The sequence below is a fragment of the Ornithorhynchus anatinus genome, chromosome X1 (genome assembly GCF_004115215.2).
Source record: "Ornithorhynchus anatinus isolate Pmale09 chromosome X1, mOrnAna1.pri.v4, whole genome shotgun sequence".
Taxonomy (NCBI): Eukaryota; Metazoa; Chordata; class Mammalia; order Monotremata; family Ornithorhynchidae; genus Ornithorhynchus; species Ornithorhynchus anatinus.
The window spans coordinates 84014339-84033099 of NC_041749.1; the positions used below are offsets into that span (position 1 = coordinate 84014339).

The 18761-nt window shown below is 44.2% G+C and overlaps 1 protein-coding gene across 3 annotated transcripts in view; it reads right to left on the reverse strand.

Moving 5' to 3' along the window:
- Positions 1-1244: 1244 nt before the first annotated feature.
- The window catches only part of RBM5 (RNA binding motif protein 5), a 41235-nt gene continuing 23718 nt past the window's right edge, over positions 1245-18761 (reverse strand). For 2 of the 3 annotated variants that reach the window (XM_029050164.2, XM_029050165.2), the window contains exons 8-25: positions 14626-14686; positions 14399-14464; positions 13259-13419; positions 12683-12780; positions 11924-12011; positions 11634-11711; positions 11474-11546; positions 11128-11210; positions 10613-10697; positions 10325-10416; positions 6900-7061; positions 5694-5843; positions 5538-5609; positions 4239-4418; positions 3900-3974; positions 3051-3148; positions 2840-2969; positions 1245-1888 (exon numbers count right to left, since the gene is read on the reverse strand). In XM_029050164.2, the coding sequence (XP_028905997.1) occupies positions 1763-1888; positions 2840-2969; positions 3051-3148; positions 3900-3974; positions 4239-4418; positions 5538-5609; positions 5694-5843; positions 6900-7061; positions 10325-10416; positions 10613-10697; positions 11128-11210; positions 11474-11546; positions 11634-11711; positions 11924-12011; positions 12683-12780; positions 13259-13419; positions 14399-14464; positions 14626-14686 (1878 nt within the window). In that variant the 3' untranslated portion in view covers positions 1245-1762. Of the gene's footprint in view, positions 1889-2839; positions 2970-3026; positions 3149-3899; positions 3975-4238; positions 4419-5537; positions 5610-5693; positions 5844-6899; positions 7062-10324; positions 10417-10612; positions 10698-11127; positions 11211-11473; positions 11547-11633; positions 11712-11923; positions 12012-12682; positions 12781-13258; positions 13420-14398; positions 14465-14625; positions 14687-18761 lie in introns of all 3 variants that reach the window. The other variant, XM_029050166.2, reaches the window with a different exon arrangement.

Consider the following 18761-nt stretch of genomic DNA (forward strand, 5'->3'; position numbering starts at 1 on the left):
TGCTGGGGCATCATTAACAAAACTGGTCTGCCTGGAAGCTACATCCAGATTAAGATAGTTGATGGAGACGAGTAGCAAGGCCAGGACTTGCGGAGAAATGCGAGGCTCCAGGCTGTTGGAGATCAGGACAGAACCATGTCCCCTCCTCCCACTAGATGGGGAGTGTTGGGATGAAAGTGAAGGGCAGCACAAAGTTGGATTCTAGAATCCTAGTAGGTGGGAGAGCTCGTGACACGTAAGGGGGGAGAGGGGGAGTGCATTCTCTCACAGCACAGCTCATCTGGAGTGTTTAAAGTGATCTCTGCAATGGGTGAGAACCTGGTGGTGAGGGGGAACCTTCTGGGATCTGGAGAGGGGCTGTAACCAAACCACAACTAGGGTCAAATTGCCCACCATTGGGAGGCAAGCCCCTTCAAATTTGATAGTCCCGAGGATATCCAAGAATTGGCAGGGCAATGCTGACTGAAGCTCCCTGTTCTCCCCTTCGACCCTCATGCTGTCCCCCTTCAATAACCTCTCCCTAGATCGATCCAAAGTGAACCCCTGAGATCAGGATGGTACTGGCTTCCACTTTCCTTTCTCCCTGCCAACAGCGCAAGACAAGGGAATAAGTTATAAGCAGCTTGAGGACAGGGATCGCATTTACTAACTCTGTCTCAAGCCCTTAGTACAGCAGTCGGCACACAGTTAATGTTTGAGTATCACTGATTGAAGTGAGACAAGGGCAGGCAAAGAAAGGCACCTGGGGCCCCCATGATCCCAGGCCTCCACGCCATGGTGAGCCCGCCACAGAACTCAGCCTACAGACAAACCTGATCGGGGGGGGGGGGGGACGGACCAGCCTTGAGAAACTGACCTTGCCACCACACCTTTGCCCAGCACTGGAAGAGGAACAGGGAGGCTGAGCAGGAAGGATAAAGGTACTGAGGTTCATGAAGCTGGAAGCAGTAGAGGGCCGAAAAAGCCTATTGAAAATCTGAAGTTCTTCTTGAGAATTTCTATTTCGATAACTATTACTTTCACCTAGGCCTGTTGGATGTTGGGTCACTGGAGGGTTGATGCAAAACCGAACCGGTTAAACCCCCACTACTCAAGCCACCTAAAGACGATGTAGGGAAGTGTTAGAGCCAGCCCAGATGCCAGCATATTAGTCAATTCTCCTCTTAAATCTGACAATTCATCGGCGGGCAAGCTTTGCTGAGACATGCTTCCCCCACCCACTTGAGAAGGAAAGACGCTTTGCACACATATTTCAAGTTATTTCTTCTGGAAAGGGGCCAGAATTGGCACCTAAATTGAAAATCTTCAAAAAAATTCTGTACAAAGGTATCATACAAAATATACATAAGGCTTTTTGCCAAAATAGACAGCACAACAACAGAATGGAGATGGAGACTTCAGTGTCAAACAACAGCTAACACTTCACCATCTGCAGAGGAGTGGCATCTTTTAACTGGAACACAGTTGCACATATTAAATTACAGTATATACAAGACAGTATAAAATATGCAGCATCCCAGTTCGACTGACCGCGATTCCCCCTGCACGGAGGTGGGGTAATGGCCACCAAACGCTCCCCAGAAGGGAAATCATTATCCTATGGAAGAGAAGTCCCCGGAAAAGGAAATAATTCATCATAAGCCCGTCGATGGCACTAGTCCTGGCCAAGGCTACAGGTTGTAACAGTCAATTCTGTAGAAGGGAGTCCTGTGGACTTCTACATATATAAAGGTGCTGAGCAACAGGGGAAAGGAGTTCTATTTCATTCCATCTCAGTGAATCGAGCGAACATGGCTTTCCGGACAGCATCTTTGTAAGAATCCGCAGTCGATACTCCGTAAGAACTGCCTTTTGCCCCAAGGCCAGCTCCCCTCATTCGTACTTGAGCCTGGAAAGAGATTAGAAAAAGATTGCAGTTACCAGCCATGAAGCAACCTCTAATGTCCTCAACTGGAACTGGATTTCACTCTTTTGGTTTCAGGTTCAGTTGCAGAGTATGTTTGGTACCAAGATAAAGATATCCTTCCTAGACACCTGGAGCAAGCTTAAAGAGTGAAAGAGGGTCACACAAGTAGAGAGCTGCACCAACACTACTAACAAAGTGGATACGCTATGGGACACGCATCTCTAAAAGCCAGCCACTTAGTTGCTTCACTAATCCAGTGCTAAGACAACCTGCCTTAACATGATTCAGAGCTAGTTGTCAAACTAGTTTGACTGTAGGAGAATTGGGGCAAGCACAGTGGCTTTTCTATTTCCAGCAAACTTTGGGGCAATTTTCTGGCTCTGACACTTGTCTGCTGTGTGACCTTGAGACTTTACTTCTCTGTGCCTCAGTTACCTCAGCTATAAAATGGGGATTGAGAATGTGAGCCCCACATGGGACAGGGACTCCGTCCAACTCCATTTGCTTGTATCCACCCCAGCGCTTAATACAGTGCCTGGCACATAGTAAGCCCTTAAATACCATCATTATTATTATGTGTATGTTAAAATTCCAGCTTCAATATTTCACTACGTCAGTGGCAAGGCAACTGTAAAAACGTTAGAGTTCCTTTGGTGTGTAGAAAATCTGCTAGGAAAAAAAACTCCTTCAATAAAGCATTTCACACCAACAGACTACTTACTGGTCTGATTTTGTATTGAAGTACAGACAGGAAAATGTGATGTCTGGAGGAAGATGGCTTTTCCTAAGAACACATTTGGGTGGCATTTAAAGAGATGGTGGCACGCTGTCCCCATTTGATACCGCAGAAGCAATAGGAGGCTCAGCTAGTGAGGCTCTCCTCCTACCTATCGGGCCTGATGTCAGCCCAAAAATCCAGTTTGTAATGCTTACCTCAATGGGTGCGGTGATACCCTGACACTTCCTCCCTAGGCCCGATCCTTCCCGCCAGCCCATGGCCTGCAGCATTTTATTGCCAATATTACTATGGTCAATGCCATCTTTAGTAGGTTGCTCATAATTCCTATGCAAGACAAAAACAAAGATTTAGATGAACTGAAGATTTTTCAGTTAGAGGTACCGTGGGATCTTTGGGAACACATACACTGTGCCAGCATCGAACTGTTTCTTGCGCTTTGGTTCTGGAGGTTCTGGGATTCCATATTTCTCCCTCCTCTCAGCTGCTCTATCTCTGTACTTCATCTAAAATAAAACAGGGAAATAAAAACTGTCAGGATCTCACATGGCCAGGCCAAAACCCAATCGCAACCCTGATATCCCCTATCTACAAGTTTCAAGTTTTACTACTGGAAAGCTTGGCGGAGGGGTGGGGGGTCCCTCTCTGAACAAGTCAAACACCAGTCTGACTTCCTTTTGTCACAGCTCTGACATCTTAGTGTAAGGCTACAAGCTTTTGTTTGTTACAGCAGTCGGTCGCTAGCAGTCTCTTACGGAAAGTAAATGCTCCATGATACACGGGCCCCTTCATCCAACAGTTAAAAGCATCCCACAGTAAGCAAGGTGGGTACCGGCTCCAGGAACACCAGAGTACAATGAAGCCCCTGGGGCACAGCTTTTTCAGCAGACCCCGACACCGGGCTACTGGTGATTTTCAAAATTACAACAACTCAATTGAGGACCATTCACCCAACAACCCACTCCTGCTTGGATATGGCGGGTCAAGGTGGGTGAAGAAAGGGCTCGTGCGCACATATGGGCCAACAGAATGGGTACAGCAGTCATTTTCTTTAAATGTGAGGTTTTATAAGAATGCAATCTCCACGGTATGGGACAACTGGGTGTACTACTGACTGATTTATCACCACCATTCTCCCCATTACGTGGCAAACCAGCACCATATGCTGCCATGAAACAAAGAGGAGTGCAAGCCCTCACATTCTGGCGACATCTCAATTAGTAAAAGTAGGTGTGCCCGGATGTGCCCATCACTTACCTCTCTCTCCCTTAGTTCTAAAGCTTCTAGTTCCTGCTCAGACAGCCTGGATCGTCTGTAGATATCCATGTTTTGCTGAGTAAAAGATTTAATACATGTAAAGGGATTGATGAGACAATTTTGGAATGCTTGAGTTCACAGGGTATCTATTCTTTAGAGCAAAAGCCAACTTCAATATTTTCTGCTGCACATACTTCAACAGCAATAACATCAAACCTGTTTATTTTGAGTTGAGAAGAATCTTTTTATTTAACTACCACCCCCAGTTCCCCCCAAAAAGAGAAAGAAGCAAGCAGGCAACCTATCTCCAAAAACTGAAATGGCCATACATTTAGCTACCTTATGTAAATCTGAGAGCTGCTGGTGCCTGACCAGAGCATCTTTATTTGGAAACTGCCTTCTACAGAGCAGACATGCCATTTTCTTCCAGTCAGTCAGTTTTTCTTCTTCACTTTCAATTCTTTCCATCAGTTCTTCCTCATTGTCACTGTCTCCACTGTAAGCAGCAACTAAACCACGCTGTAAAGGTGAAAAATTGATCATTAAGAAGTAAAGCACAGCTAAACCAGTGATGCAAAAACTATTTTGCTCTGGCCACTTTGGTGGCCAACAGCTTATAAAAATTCACCTAGGAGCCCCAGATGTTTTATGGGGAAGGAGCAAGCAGTTCTGCCATAAAACATGTTCCCATTACATATTTTGGATAGAAGCTACCACAAAATTAATGAAGGTTCTTCTGACAATGTGTGCTTTCTAGAAAGGACATGAGGCAGTGTGAGATGAAAATGTTTTGAGCATGCAGGTATCAAAAACAACCTACTACGACATGTTTCTGTGAACGCATGGTTCTTCGGGAATGCCACCCCCATGAAGGACAGAACTGACTTTTGAGGCAAATGATCAAATATTTTCAACAAAAATGGTTATCAATTGCTCAAGGATCTTGATCGAGGACATATTCTGAGCAGAGCACTGTAATAAGCACTTAGGAGAGTACAGTAAAATTAGTAAACAGAATTTTTGCCCTCGGGGAGCTTAAAGTCTAGCTGGGGAGATGCATTAAAATCAGTTAGAGATAGGGGAAGCTTTCTGAACAATTTGGTGGTGGCTGCTCTACAACACCACTGGACCTGCCAGTCTGAAAGTACAGCCCAGAGAGACGGAAATTGGTGAATCCATTCCTTAGCTGCATTGATTTCTATTTTATGAACCCTCAACAAATGATTTCAAAAAAGTTTATTTTGCTCATCTGCTAATGCAGGCACTTTAAAATTCTTCCTCTGGCTTACCTATCAAAACTTTGCAGCTTTAAAGGCAAACTGCTTTGTAACTGGAAATACTTCGTGAGTTGCCTCAACAAGTAAAGAATTTAAGCAATGAATTTATCTTCCCAACTTAAATCTGAATATGAAGCTCAAATCCACAAATGAATGTTTAACTTGTGTTGGTTGCCCAGCAAAGCCTAATGGCACCCAATTTGAAATAGGAGCAAAAGCAGCTTCACTCCCAAGGGTGGAAAAAGAGAGTCACTATAGCCCGGCAAATATTTAACAAATTAACCTAAACCTACAGACTGTGCCCTTCGAGATTTTTGCCTGGGATTGTGGAACCTGGAAAACATTAAAATTACATTCTTACTTTGAGTGGATTTTCCTCATCTCCATTTTTCACCAGCTCTGGGATGAGCTGCTGTCTTTCAGCCAATGCTCCCTAGAAAACAAAGATCCCTAAGGTCACGATTTTGTTTTCTCTTCCCTTCTCTTTCAGATCTCTACCACCGGTCTGCAACTTTACCTTCTTTTCAAAGAGGGCAAAGCCAGCGTCGGCCGCCGCTGATTCTCTCCTCTCTTCGTCTCTCAAGGAATTGACAGGTTGGAAGCTATTCTTAAAGTTTTCTTTTTGCTTATTTAGACTCTTCGCCCAGCGTTCCATATCTTTGGCAATCTAAAGAAAAATCACCACCGTACAAACTAGTTAAAAAACGCATGCAGTATGTGAAACAGTCAGGTCTTGGTGTTTGGTACCGTACATTTGGTCATAAAAAGTCTTCTTTTACTCTAAGATTTAAAGCATCCTTAATATCACTCCTCAAGGATTTTCCCAAGATACCATTAATACAACTAGGGCTTCTGAATGAACGAATACCACAACTAAACCCTAGAGACTTTGAGGGTGTCTCTGAGTGAACCAGCAAATTGTGTCAGGAATTTTAAGAGTTTGAAAATAACAGGTCTGATGATGAGAGCTTGCCCCACCCATTTCCAAGCCAGCATATAAAAGTTGCCATCCACCAGAGAAAAATGTGCAAGATTGCTTTAAAAAGAACCATAATTAATTTCCTTAAAAAAGCCCGGGACCCCAATGTCATTTCAGGTGTGGCTTTAAACCAGCCACACCTCAGATGAGTTTCGACATGGAAATTAGCAGAAGCAGGTACCTCCCCCTCCCCAGGTAAAATCAGACTAGACCCACAAAGGAACTAAGATTCTGAAAAAGTAATACATGTTAAGCCACATCAATACCCTCCTTCAAGCTACTGATGCTCACTGCCACAAGACGGCAGGTAGGGTGGGCAAGACAGCGAAGCACAATCCTACACAATGCAGCATGGCTATTAATCACAGGGAGGCAACAGAAACTGTCTGGCGTTTGGCAGGCATGAGGGTAAATAGTGCCAAAGACTGAATAACAAATGTAATTACACAACCAAGGACAATTTTTGCATGTACGCCAAATGGAAGGCGGCAGTGGCCACTTGATATTTTAAGCCCAAACGGGTAGAGGCACCGTGGCATCACCTTCAGACGTGAAGGACAATTACATAAACTGCCATCAAGGGCCACCAGATTTTTTTTTTTTAATTATCTGCAAAACTCCTTAGGTATTTAAGTGGCAAAACAGCTACCACTCAAAATTAATGCACAGAAGATTTAAATGTTTCATAAATACTCAACCAAGACATCGAGTAAAAAGCAACAGCTCAAGAATGAGCTTTCTTACCTGTTGTGCTGTTTTGCTCTTGGGTTTCTCTTTCTTCTCTTTCCCTTCTTTATTAGGAGGCAAGCCAGTTTGCTGGTGTGCTACGCACTCGGCAGCAGGCACATAGGTCTCTTTCTCTCCATCCCAGTAGAGATACTGCTGGGTTAAGGAATTGTAATAGTACTGGAAAAACCAAAAATGAAAAAAACCCACTTTTACTCAGTTTCTGCTATAAGCCAAAGGGTCTCTGGGCTCCTTGGCCAGAAAGCATTCCAACTGTCGTTCTTTGGACTGGGTAACACAGACATAACTCTTATGCAACAGTTACCCTGTGCAAATGGGAGCTACATTAAGTTGCCCTAACCAAGTTAATTAAGAATCAACGGCAGCCACGTGAACAGTCAACCTACTCATGGTACCTTGCTCTCATCTATCTCACCACAGACCCCTGTCCACACCCTCCCCTTGGAGGCCTGGAACTCCTTCCCCCTTCATATCCGACAAACCACTACTCTCCTAAAGCAGCGTAGCCTAGTGGACAGAGCACGGGCCTAGGAGTCAGAAGGCCCCGGGTTCTAATCCCAGCTCTGCTATTTGTCTGTTCTGTGATCTTGGGCGAGTCACTTCAATTCTCTGTGCCTCAGTTACCTCATCTATAAAACGGGATTAAGACTGTGAGCCCGTGGGACAGGGACTGGGTCCAACCCAATTTGCTTGTATCCATTCCAGCACTTAGTACAGTGTCTGACACATAGTAAGTGCTTTAACAAATACCACAATTATTATTACATCTCCTTCAAGACATCTTCCCCAACTAAGCCCTCATTTCCCCTACTCACCTTCCCTTCTGCCATCACCTATGCACTTGAGTCTGTACCCCATAGGCATTAGGATACTCACCCCACCCACAGCCTTTATGCGCATTTCCACATACTCTGTCATTTCCCTTATCTGTAAATTGTCTGCCCACCACCTCTAGCCTGTAAACTCTTTGAGGACTGGGATTATATCTATCTACTGTTTTTATATTGTACTTTCCCAAGTGCCTTGTTCAGTGCTCTGCACGCAGTAAGCGTTCAATGAATACCATTGATCCATCGTTCACTCAACATCAAAAACCACTTAAAAAGTTTGTGTTAAAAAAAAAAAAGGAATGTTAAGTGCTTACTATGTGCCAAGCACATAGTAATGAGCACTGGAGTAGACATAAAAAAGTGAGGTTGGATGATCTCTGTCCCGCATGGGGCTCACAGTCCAAGTAGGAGGGAGACCAGGGATGTGATCCCCATTTTATAGATGAGTAAAGTGAGGAACAGGGAAGTTAGATGATTTGCCCAAGGTCACACAGTGGTTAGTGGCAGAGCCGGGAAAACGTCCTTCTAGACAGCCCGCAGAGGAGGTGGTGGTGGTGAATTTAGAACACTAGAAGGAAGATTCCAGCCTGGTTCCTTAAATCCCAGCTGTTTTGCATGGGATGTCAATAATGCACCTGGGTGGTATCAACTGGAACACAGACTACTACAGGGAAGGAACTGGGCAAGGAGAAGGGCCTAGAGAAGGGAAAAGCCATGTCAGAGGCATAAAGAGCACTCCATCTTAAACTCCTAATAGGGAAAAAAGTAGGGAGCTGGAGTTTGTAAGCTCATTATGGGCAAGGAACATGTCTAATTTCTCTTTTATTGTACTCTCCCAAGCGCTTAGAACAGTGCTCTGCACATAGTTAGTGCTCAATCAATACCACTGATTGATTTGATAGGGATCGGCAGAGTGAACAAGCAGGAACTGACCTCACTACAGACAACACTACCATGCTCTATCTCACAAGTCTGTAATCTTGGCATTAACCTCAACTCGCCTCTTTCATTCAATCCACATATTCATTCTGTCAACAGAGCCTGTTGGTTCTGCTTTCATAACATCATTAAAATCTGCTCTCTCCTCTCCATCCAAACTGCTATCCCTCCCTGACTTAGTCGTACTTGGCTTAGTAGTCAGCCTCCTTGCTGACCTCCCTGCCTCTCCCCATTCCAGTTCTTACTTCCCTCTCGGTGTGGATCATTTTTCTAAAAAAAAGTTGGTCTGGGTCTTCCCACTCCTCAAGAATCTCCAGTGACTTTTCCATCCACTTCCGCATCAAACAGAAACTCCTTACCATCTGCTTTTAAAGCATTCAATCGACTTACCCACTTCTATCTTAACTCGCTGGTTTCCTACTACAACCTGGCCAAACACTTCACTCGCCCAACGTCAACCTATTCACTGTACCTTGACCTCAACTATCTTGACACCAGTCTCTTGCTCACATCTTGCAACACCCTCCCCATTCATATATAACCGACCACTGCTCTCCGCACCTTCAAAACCTTCTTAAAACCCCATCTCCTCCAAGAGGCCTTCCCTGACTAAGCACTCATTTCCCCTACTCCCTTCTCCCTTACCTACGCACTTGGATCTGTATCCTTTAAACACTTGATATTCACCCCAGTCCCATGGCACTTATGCATATATCCATAATGTATTTTAATGTCTGTCATCTCCCCAGCCCCAGACTATAAGTTCCTTGTGGACAGGGATCTTGTCTAACAACTCTCCTGTGCTCTCCCAAGCATTTAGTACAGTGCTCTGCACAGAGTAAGCACTCAAAACAATTGATCGATTCGGGGGGTGAGAACCCCTGGGGATCTGTTAGGGATTCCAAATATAGGAGCTCCAGGTTGGTGACAGTAAACTGCTGTTTACTACTCCCCCCCTTTTCGGCAGCTGCCTTGTGCATGAAAATGGCTGAACCCTTCTCCACTAAGTGGTTGGGTCCTTAGCAGCTTCTTTTATCTGCTGTATATAGTGAGGGTGGCTGGGGAAATCGGCTAAATAACAAGAAATAAGACTTTTACAGGAGCCGATTAGAACTGCTTAGGGCAGGCCAGACCAGGCAAGCAACAGGGGCTTTAAAGATTGCAGGCTAGCATTAACTCTCCTTGGTCATCAGACAAACAAGGTGAGTAGAGGTGACCTGGCAGTTGTGAATTTGGAAAGTTGGTTAAAGATAGATAATTTTGGCAGCAATTTTATTCGGGGGTTTGCAGGACTGCTCTAAACAGCCCAGTTTCTCCTTATGCAGGCCTAATCTTGTTCTCAGGAATGAACAGACAGGAAACAGCAGGTAATGTACAATTACTAATTTGATCTTTTCCACAGTGGCCCCTATCATTGTTGTCTGAATCAAAAGCAAGCTAACCAGTTACCAACGGTCTTTTATGGGTTAAACGGATATCTGAGTCAGAGAGAAGAAAGCTAAATGAAACAGAAAGCCTGAGATCCACCGGCTACACCCAGAAGAACTGTAATCCATCTGGAGAATAGTTAATTCTACAGCCCCATCACTTGACCTATGCAAAACTAAGAGATTTTAAAATGGCATTCATGGTGTATGGAGAACTTGCATTTACCTGGGAATTTGGATCATAATAGAGTCCTGTTATTGGATCATAATAATATCCCGAAGATTCATCATACTGGTAGGTAGAAGTGTCAGGGACAGCTGTAAAGATCAAAATTCAGATCATTCTCTCCTAAAGTCTTTAGGCAACTGAGGGGTTCACGGTCCTTAATGCATTCATTAGGTACATGGCTCTTCATTACCCCAGTGTAGTTAAACTGCTCACAAAAGTGAGCCAATGGTGTCCTGAGCCAATTCAATCGCAACCAGGGTCCATGTTTCACTTCAGCTTTCTTACCGTATTTGGTTCCGGGAACTACACCAGATGGGGAAGTCACTGGTGCTGGAGGGCTTGCGCTAGTGCTAGGTTGCGCCTCCTCAGTCTGGGGGAGGGAGAAAAAAAGCATATAGGTATTCTGATCACCGACACCTCTTCAAGAGAGAACACAAGAGCTAACATTTTCCTGAGAGAAAACGTTCCCCCGGTGGGCCATGGCTATAGTTCTCATGTGACCTTCCAACAAGCGATGCATACTACAACAGTTTTAGATATCTCTTTCCATACAGTTTAAATCAGTGCATGCAGAAAGTTATTAGAGACAAGCCAACTGGGGCACCTTCAATTAGAAAAAGCAATTAAACTATTCATCTAGTCCTACCAAGAATACATGACAGTAAAATGGGACTTGCAGATAGTCTTCAGTTATGAGTCATGCAAGTCTGCACAAAAAGCGGGGCAGTGTAATACTTGCCCAGCAAAACAGTAAAGTTTCCACGACAGTCAACAGTTCTATATGAAAAACTACAGATTACCGGTGAGCCTGGTGAATTGGAGGTTTGATTATACAGCTGGGGACTCTGAGATACTACAGCTGCTGAAGTGGTCACGGCCGCCCCTGATAATAAAAATAGTCAGTTAGGAAGCCAGTCAGCTCGTTTAGATTGTGTAAGTTATATATTCGACAGCATTCACCTTCAGTGTCATGCTCCCAACTGACACCATACTGTGATCGAGCTCAAATATTCTTTTTCTTTTAAAAAAGAGCCAAATCAAGCGTCTGTTTCCACGACCCCTTTGGCAACCTGATCTGGCTGCGGATCCTACCCGCCTTGTGTCTCTCGACCAGAGTGGACCCGGCAAAAAACAAGTTGGAGGTACCTGATACTGAAGATGCATCAGACTCCAACTCTCCTGCTTGCTGCTGGTAAAACTGCTGGTAGTCCTGTGGGTACTGCAGGAGATCAAATGGCAAAGTTAGTGTGCCACATACAATCTTCTGGGACCAAAAATACTTCATTTCTTCAACTTCTCTACTAACCTGAGCATACTGGGCATAGCCATCCTGGCCTGGCTGGAGATAACTGTAGTCTATGTTGCCCCCTTCTCCACTCTGAGACTGCAAATTCCAGCAGAGAAGGAAAAAAAAAACAGAAATTTTCATTTCACAAATGGCTATGAGGCATACTAGGAACCATGCTCTACTACGCTTGGGTCTCGGAAGCAAGAAAAAAGGAACGGTAACTCAGGAGGGTGCGGCGGTCACTGTCATTTCAGCCACAAACAAACAAAACCACAAGGACATTCGAGCAAGAAGACCCTCGATCATACCTGGGTGGACGACCACTGAGCCGCAGCAATGGCTGTGCTAGCCACAGAGAAGGCGCTGACCCGGTTACCATCGGGGAGAACCAAGTCTCTGAAACCAGGAAGATTAAGTCACATGAACTAATTCTACCTTTTCATTTCAACCTCAATGTATCCACACTCACTGAATTTTCTGTTGCAGGAGGGTGCCACAGAGGATTCCTTCCCACTGAGCTTTTAAGAGATTACTTAAAGGTCAGATTAGAGAGCACTTAAAGCACAAAGAGTGCTGTGGTCTGTCATGGTCACATTTCTTGGGTGGCCTCCCAAAGCCAATTTCCCTAAAAACCAGTGTCATTATGGCACTATTATCTTCCACAGTAATTGGCAACCTAGCCAAGTGTCTAGCAAGCAAGTACTGACTGGAAGGTTTATGGGAACTGAGTAAGCAATGAGGTTAACTCTGGCGCAATTGTGTAAAGCAAGGACTGCTTTCAAATGGGTTTTTTTCCCCCACTTCTACAGCCTGCATATTCATTATTTCTCACTAAATCTTGAGCAGTCATGCCCTCTCACCTGCTAGAGCAAATGGATACTCAGTTATTTAGAAGTGCAGATGAGGGGCGGGAGGGGGAAACCCTCCACACAAAACTTCACAGATAAACCTTACTTTCATGTTCCTAGACACCAAGGTCTGGATGTTTATCCAAAAAAAAACTCAGAACAAAGTTGCAGCAGGTCCTCTCCGGTAAAGGCAATGAAGATCGATATTTGGCAACTCACTTTCTGGCACTCTTGGCAAAATCGACTCCAATAGTCTTCCCATCAATCTTCAATGGGGGATGAAGGCTTTGTAATATTTGCAACAGTTGAGAGGCATCCTAAAGGGGAGAACACATTCTGGCCTTACAGGCAGTCGTCTCCATTAGAAACAAGGCAAGAGAACTTCAGGTGCTCACTGTTGTGCATACAGATTAGTAATCATTAAAATTCTGTCTTTCATTTGTCTAAAACGAGGATTTTTCGGCATTACGACAACAGAGAGCCAAATCAATCAGAAAGAGATTCAGATAGGAAACAGGACAGACCTAGGCCATGAAGCTTGCTTGTTCATCTATTCCCAGGTCAACTGGAATTAGCAAAGTTATCCAATTATTTGGTTTAAAAATAAAAGTCGGGCAACCATGAATAACTGATACAGGAATTGACCTTAAAATCTTCAGAAATGAACTCCTCATCCTGCTGCATTACATCAAGCAGCCCCATGATGATGAACCACATGTTCCTTTTCAAATCAAAGTGATTTGAAAATGAAATGCAAGGATTCCTTTAAAAACAAAACAAAAAAAATATCCTCACCATTGCAGAAGACAGTTGTACAAATGCAAAGCCTCTGTTCTGCTGTGTCTGTTTGTCTTTGATAAGGCGAATATTGTTGACAGCCAGTGATGCATACGGCGACAGTGCAGTCATAATGGAATCCACTACAGTGTGAGGAGCTATGTTCCGGAGAATGATGGCTGAATCGGGGAGGGAGGAAACAGAACAAATGTTATACAGGCACTCCCTTTATGTTCTTAAGTGTTCTTGACTGACAGTATGCTTCTAGATAAAACACCCCCCTTTCCTCCTTTATACCCAGTTCTCTTGGGTTGTGGTTTCACAAAAATCCCAATTAAGTAAAATTTGTACTGTAGTACTCAGTGGATGATGCTGCACAAATGCCCATGGGCTTCTGAATCCAGACAGACTCAGGGCTGTGAGGACATTGACCCCAACTCTCTAACATAGTGAAAGCAACCTCCTTGGCAAAACTGGTGTATTTTAGCTGGTTTGAATAATGACTACAGCCTGCTTCAATTTAGCATTAAATAGTGGTAGATCCATTTAGCATAGATGATATCTCTAGAATGTGAGGAAAAAGGTACTTTTTTTGCCAAATAAGATGCAAAAGGTAACACTTCAGAAGTAAATATTTACATTTGTATTAAAAACCCAATTCAAAATTACTTATTATTGGGACAAATTTTTATCCTGGACTTTGACCATGTTCCACTTATCACTGTTTAACGTGTATATATACATACACACACACGTTAAACAGTTACATATATATATATTTATATATGTTTTGACCCATTTTGTAGACTTGGGAGACAAATGATTACATGTTGCACATGACTTCCTATTGCACTGAGCACTACTCAGCTTCACACTATTTTGGTGGACAAATTCAGGACACTAATCACATGAGAGCATTACCTGACTGGTAGGTAAGGTTAGGTGTTAGTGAAATCCTGCCTGCAGAAAACCCCTACAAATTAAAAGACAGATCACTGGGAGATGGACCCAAGAAACTGCACCCAGATTACTGCTGCAACCAACAGGGCTTTCATTCCTTCAGGGCCTTGATTCATACTTTTCAGCAGGTCAGAAGAGACTCCAGCCCTTAAGAAGCAAGGACTTTGTGATAGGCCGAGGCTGTGTGCCTCCACTTACTATCGCAGTAGTAATCCACAGACTGAACAGCCTCTGCAGCTCCAGGTGGTACCTCCTGTTCTGAGTCTTCATGGGGGAAGGGAAAAATACAAACAAAATTACAAAATCCCCAGAATGGGAACTCAAAAATCACCCACCCCCTGAGATGATTTGTGGTACGTTTATGTACAATGACAACAGCTAAAAACAAAGGTACTTCATATACTTCAAAAGAAAATAAAATTTACCAAATTTATCCGCTCCACACCGAAAACATTTTAGTCTTTTCCTGAAGTTATTAAGGCAGCACTGAAAAAAACAAAAGTGTTGTGTGAGGATTTATAAACTGGGGGGGTGAGGGGGAGGAACCTGCATAGGCAATTTTTCCTGCCACCTTATTGACCAAAGGAATAGGTAAGCCCTAGAAGCCAGTATTTCTTTTTTTGTGTGTGCGTGTTGTGTATGTGTGTGTATTAAAGACACAATGGCAATTCCAAGTGCTAACAAATATGCTAGATATGACAAACTGCTTGGAGAAGAACCATAACACGAACAGATTCCTAGAAAATTCTACCCTAGGCAATTATCCAGGAGCACTACTCTTCAAATAATGAAATATTTCACTTTGCCATCGTGCCCTTGAGCAACCTGAAATTTCTCCAGTTTCAGGCCATATCACTAAATCAAATTTAACAGACACTTCTGCCCATTACTGGACATGAGGTACCCTGCTAAACCGAAAGTTCGTGTACTTCCCCAGTGCTGATGACATTGCCTAAATTCGAAAAGGGGAAGCAGGGTGGTCTAGTGGATAGAGCGGAGAGTCGGAAGGACCTTGATTTTGATTCCAGCTTCACCTCTTATCTGCTGTGTGACCTTAAGCAAGTCACTTAACTTCTCTGTGCCTGTTACCTCAACTATAAAACGGGGACTAAGACTGCGAGCCCTACGTGGGACATGGATTGTATCCAACCTGATTAGCTCATACCTACCTCAGTGCTTAGTATAGTACCTGGCACAGAGTAAGCGCTTAAATACCATAACTTACTCTACCGTCCAAAAGGAAATAAAAAATTTAGCATTCACTGGAAAATAATGAACTGAAGAGCAAAGGGCACAATTACTAACCGAGAATTAATTCAGAATATATGATTTTAACGGATGGGTACAGCGTGGCTCATTGGCAAGAGCACCGGTTTAGGAGTCAGAGGTCATAGGTTCTAATCCCGGCTCCGCCACCTGTCAGCTGTGTGACTTTGGGCAAGCCACTTAGCTTGAGGTGCCTGTTACCTCATCTGTAAAATGGGGATTGAGTCTGTGAGCCTCACCTGGGACAACCTGATTACCCTGTATCTACCCCAGTGCTTAGAACAGTGCTCGGCACACAGTAAGCACTTAAATACCATCATTATTATTTGGTGTTCGCTAAAACGGTAACTATGCCACGTTGATAATACAGTAAAGGCTTTAGGTCAGGAATGAGCCATGGATTCAAAGGTTATCGAGGTAACTGGTACACACGATGTGTTTGGAAATAGGATTGCATAAACCTACTCTCTGGAGTTGATTTAGGGATATTGGCATTATTTAAACTACATTAAAATCCTTGATTCTCTCTAAAATATTGTTCAGAAAACAAACTATGTGCAGCTTAGAATAAACGAGTCAGCTTCAAGTAAGAACTTTTTGACTTCTGTGGAACTACATAAATAACTTTCACCTGAAAATTATATTTCTCATGTAATGTAAATGATCTGCAAATACAAATGCCACACTGAATACTGAGTACTCTATACCACATTTGAAGCCTAATAAGCTTAAGGGGTTTCCTAAAACCTTCCACATGCTGTCCTCAAAGGCACCGGAGTGACCCGTGTTCGCCCACAAGTTGGATGGCTGCTGGCCGTCTGAGGGTCAAGTCATGCTACATCCCTACCTGAAATAGTAATAATAATGATGGCATTTATTAAGTGCTTACTATGTGCAAAAAACTGTTCTAAGCGCTGGGGCAAGGTGATCAGACTGTCCCACATGGGGCTCAGTCTTCATCCCCATTTTACAGATGAGATAACTGAGGCACAGAGAGGTGACTTGCCCAAAGTCACACAGCTGACAAGCGGCTGAGCTGGGACCCATGACCTCTGACTCCCAAGCCCGTGCTCTTTCCACTGAGCCACGCTGCTTCTCTTAACAACCCACTTGACTTCAGTCAAACTCCGGTGTCTCTGGGACCCAAGCCCCCTCGGATTTCTCCTGCCGAGTAAGAAATAACCAAAGGGGCCTCCCACAGAGGTATTTCCAAAGTCTGGCCCATTAAATAGTTGCCGCCAACCCCCAGATAGCTGGCCGGTCCTCATTCCATAGGTCTGGTTGCTGGGATGCTTGGAGGAGGTCTCTCTTCTCTCCTTGTTCTGCTCTACAATGATGCTCTCCCGCACAGATAAGAGCTCCCACTCTCTCCCTGCACAAATTCTACAAGTCATTGAGCACTGCCAGTTTTACTCATTGCCCATTTTTCCAAAACATTATCAACACCAAAGCAGTAACTAGGAGAAGCGGCATGGCATAGTGGATAGAGCATGGGCCAGGGAGTCAGGTCATAAATTCTAATCCCAGCTGTCACTTGTCTGCTGTGTGGCCTTGGGCAAGTCACTTCACTTCTCTGTGCTGTAAAATGGGGAATAAGACTGAGTCCCAATAATAATAATAATAATAATGACGGTATTTGTTAAGTGCTCACTATGCACCAAACACTCTAAGAATTGGGGTAGATACAAGGTAATCAGGTTGTCCCATGTGGGGCTCACAGTCTTAATCCCCATTTTACAGATGAGATAACTGAGGCACAGAGAAGTTGAGTGACTTGCCCAAAGTCATGCAACTGACAAGCGGCGGAGCTGGGATTAGAACCCATGACCTCTGGTTCGCAAGCCCGGGCTCTTTCCACTGAGCCACGCTGCTTCTCTGTCCTTCCCCAAGCAGGACAGGGACTGTGTCCAACCCGATATGCTTGTATTCACCCCAGCACTTAGTACAGTGTTTGGCATATAGTAAGCACTTAAACACCACAATTATTACTATTGTAATTTCCCAACGATGCCATCCCGAGTACGGGTGGCCCTCTGCTTTTCAGCATTCGGCACGCCACAGTTCTTTGTTGTTTTATTTTTTTATTGTTTTATTAACTTGCACAGATGTTTTATTGACACCCCGGCTTTTCAACGCTTCTTCCAAAATTCTGCATATGACACTACCTCTACTTATCACATTAGCTGCTGATGCAGCAGGGGGTATGGTTTACACCCCATTGAAAGGAAAGTGGGCGTGTGGCTCCTCCCTGCCCCCATCCATCGATCCATCCATTCTCCCCTGTCCTAACACTGCTCCGAACCAGCACCAAAATTTGCAAGGTGCTGAGAATGACCACACGGATGGTTCGCGGGGGGGAGGGTGGGCGCAGAATAACATTGTAGTTACACTCGCATCATCTACTTTAGAAGCATCAGAGGAACTAACCACTGCTTGGGAGTCAGAGGTCATGGGTTCGACTCCCGGCTCTGCCACTTGTCAGCTGTGTGACTGTGGGCAAGTCACCTAACTTCTCTGTGCCTCAGTTACCTCATCTGTAAAATGGGGATTAACTGTGAGCCTCACGTGGGACAACCTGATTACCCTGTATCTACCCCCAGGGCTTAGAACAGTGCTCTGCACATAGTAAGCACTTAACAAATAGCAACATTATTATCTGTAATACTGCCTCTATTGCCTAAGAAATCAAACTTGATTTACGGAGACAAATCGAGACCAAAGGAGTAAAACTGGGTTGTCTGAATCGTACCCGGGGACCTTGCAGATTGCCTCTGTTTTATAGTATTCTATTTTATCACACACCACCACTAAAATTAGTAAAGGGTCCACAACCATTTCTTCCAAAACCGTGCTGCACTGAATCCAGAAAGATGTGCACTGTTGGAATAATGTCCCTTGAGCCTTTCATTGCGTTCCAGCCAAAGTGGGTAATGAAGGCATGTGTTCTGGCAGATTCGAATGTATTAGCAAAATGAGTAACTGTGAACTATTGGTTTAATAGAAAAGAGGAGCTATAGTCCAACTCCGTCCACCAAACTCCGTATGGCCCCCCCACACACATCTCTCTTCATGGCTTTCGTGGACCCAACTATAAAGTGGGGATTAAGACTGCGAGCCCTACGTGGAACATGGATTGTGTCCAATCTGATTAGCTCATATTTTTAGTGCTATTTTTAGTGGCAAGGGCCGTCAAGCTATGAGCAAAAAAGAAACCCGGTTCTCGGAACTCTGTCATTTTGCTGCTGAAGCTACACTACAGTGCGGGGGGTGGGGGCTCGGGCTCTTCTCTCCCTAT